The sequence below is a fragment of the Poecilia formosa genome, unplaced genomic scaffold (genome assembly GCF_000485575.1).
Source record: "Poecilia formosa unplaced genomic scaffold, Poecilia_formosa-5.1.2 Scaffold457, whole genome shotgun sequence".
Classification (NCBI taxonomy): Eukaryota; Metazoa; Chordata; class Actinopteri; order Cyprinodontiformes; family Poeciliidae; genus Poecilia; species Poecilia formosa.
This window is the reverse complement of record NW_006800396.1, coordinates 98401-100049: the sequence shown is the minus strand read 5'-3', so window position 1 is coordinate 100049 and position 1649 is coordinate 98401. Positions and strand designations below refer to the sequence as shown.

Here is a 1649-nt window from a genome sequence, read left to right as displayed (position 1 = left end):
AGCTCTTTTCCTGACCAAGTCACAGTTCTTAGATTGTTAATCAGGCGGATAAATTAAAAGTTAAATGGAGGAACAGATTTTGATAGGTTAAAAAAAAGAAAGTCTAGATCTGCTTCAGGTTTGTTTCCATTAGAGGTGCTGATTTCAGATTACATCAACAACCAGTTGAACTGATTGCTTCTTTTTTTATTATTATTTTATTATTATTATTAATCAACGCCTGTTTTTAACACTCTGGTGTAACTAATTAGATTTTATTGTAGCTATACAACATAAGTCTTGTGTTCCTTACACGTGGCCTCAGTTGAAGGCTGACATTTATGTTTCTTAAAAACAAACATAGAAACCCAATAGTCCAAGAAAGAAAAAAAAAACTCAAGCATTAACAGATCAACTTCCACACTTCTTTTATTCTCCTTTCTGTAACATTTAGTTGATTGGTCCCTCAGCTGACGTCACTAATGTCTCTGTGTCCCCAGCTTTCTGTCTTCTACTAAAACACCAACAGTAATATGGGGGTTATTCACACTACTTCATTTTTTTTTGATTCCCCACCTATTTTCATCCTCCCCCTTGCCCCCAGCTGTTTCAACCCGCTGTTATTTACAAGACCTGGAACTTCCAGGAATTCTGGTCTTTGTAGTCCAGACAGTCAGCGGCATTGAAATTGAGCTTCCAGGCAGCTTGGTCTTTGTAGTCTAGACAGTCGACGGCTCCGAAGCCCAGCGAGGCGGCTGTGTAGCCCTGCGAGGACAGCGAGGCGGGGGACTGGCTGAGGGGCCCTCCCATCGAGGAGGCCGTGATGGGGCTCAGGGCCCCTCCGGTGCCCGACAGCTGCGGGTGCATGGGGGACAGGTAGGAGCTGCAGTCCAGGCCGGTGAAGTAAGAGGAGGAGCCGGCGTAGCTCTGGCTGTAGGCCGGGGCCTGGGTGTAGGTCATGGGGTAGGTGGTGGTGCGCTGCATGCAGGGGGTGGTGGAGGATGACAGCGGGTCCGGCAGCGGGGAGATGGAGGCCGGGCTCCAGATGGAGACGGTGGCACTGGCGGAGCTGGAGCTGGGGGTGATGGCTGTGCCTGGAGGAGGGGGCGGAGGGCTGTAGGGTCCATTGGTTGGGTTGGCACTGGCCTCCGTGGGCGCCTCTCTGGTCGGCGAAGCCTTCTTCTTAGGAGGCCTGGGTTTGGATTGGCCGGTGCTCTGCTGCTGCTGCTGGCGGCATTTGGCACGGCGGTTTTTAAACCAGACCTGCAGAGCACCAAAGTGAATCAGAGTGATCAATCAATCAATCAATCAATCAATCAATCAATCAATCAATCAATAAATAAATAAATAAAAGGAGAGGATTCACAAAAATGTGAGAAACGTTTCCACATGTTGGCCTAAATTGTCCAGTGACGATACCTGAACTCTAGACTCAGGCAGGTTGATCTTGAGAGCCACCTCCTCCCTCATGAAGATGTCTGGGTATCGCGTTTTGGCAAACAGAGCCTCCAGGATGTCCAGCTGCGCACGCGTAAAGGTGGTGCGTTCCCGACGCTGCTTTCGTGGCGTACCTAGAAAAAAAAAGACTATTATTATTATTATCATTATTATTATTATTATTATTATTATTATTATTATTATTATTATTATTATTATTATTATTATTATTA

At 46.6% G+C, this 1649-nt stretch overlaps 1 protein-coding gene across 1 annotated transcript in view; it reads right to left on the bottom strand.

Moving 5' to 3' along the window:
• Nucleotides 1–538: 538 nt before the first annotated feature.
• Nucleotides 539–1649, bottom strand: part of LOC103155943 (homeobox protein otx5-like) — a 3214-nt gene continuing 2103 nt past the window's right edge. Inside the window, exons 2-3 of the mRNA XM_007577834.2 lie at nucleotides 1399–1550; nucleotides 539–1242 (exon numbers count right to left, since the gene is read on the bottom strand). Coding sequence (XP_007577896.1) covers nucleotides 604–1242; nucleotides 1399–1550 — 791 coding nt within the window. The 3' untranslated portion in view covers nucleotides 539–603. The remainder of the gene's footprint in view (nucleotides 1243–1398; nucleotides 1551–1649) is intronic.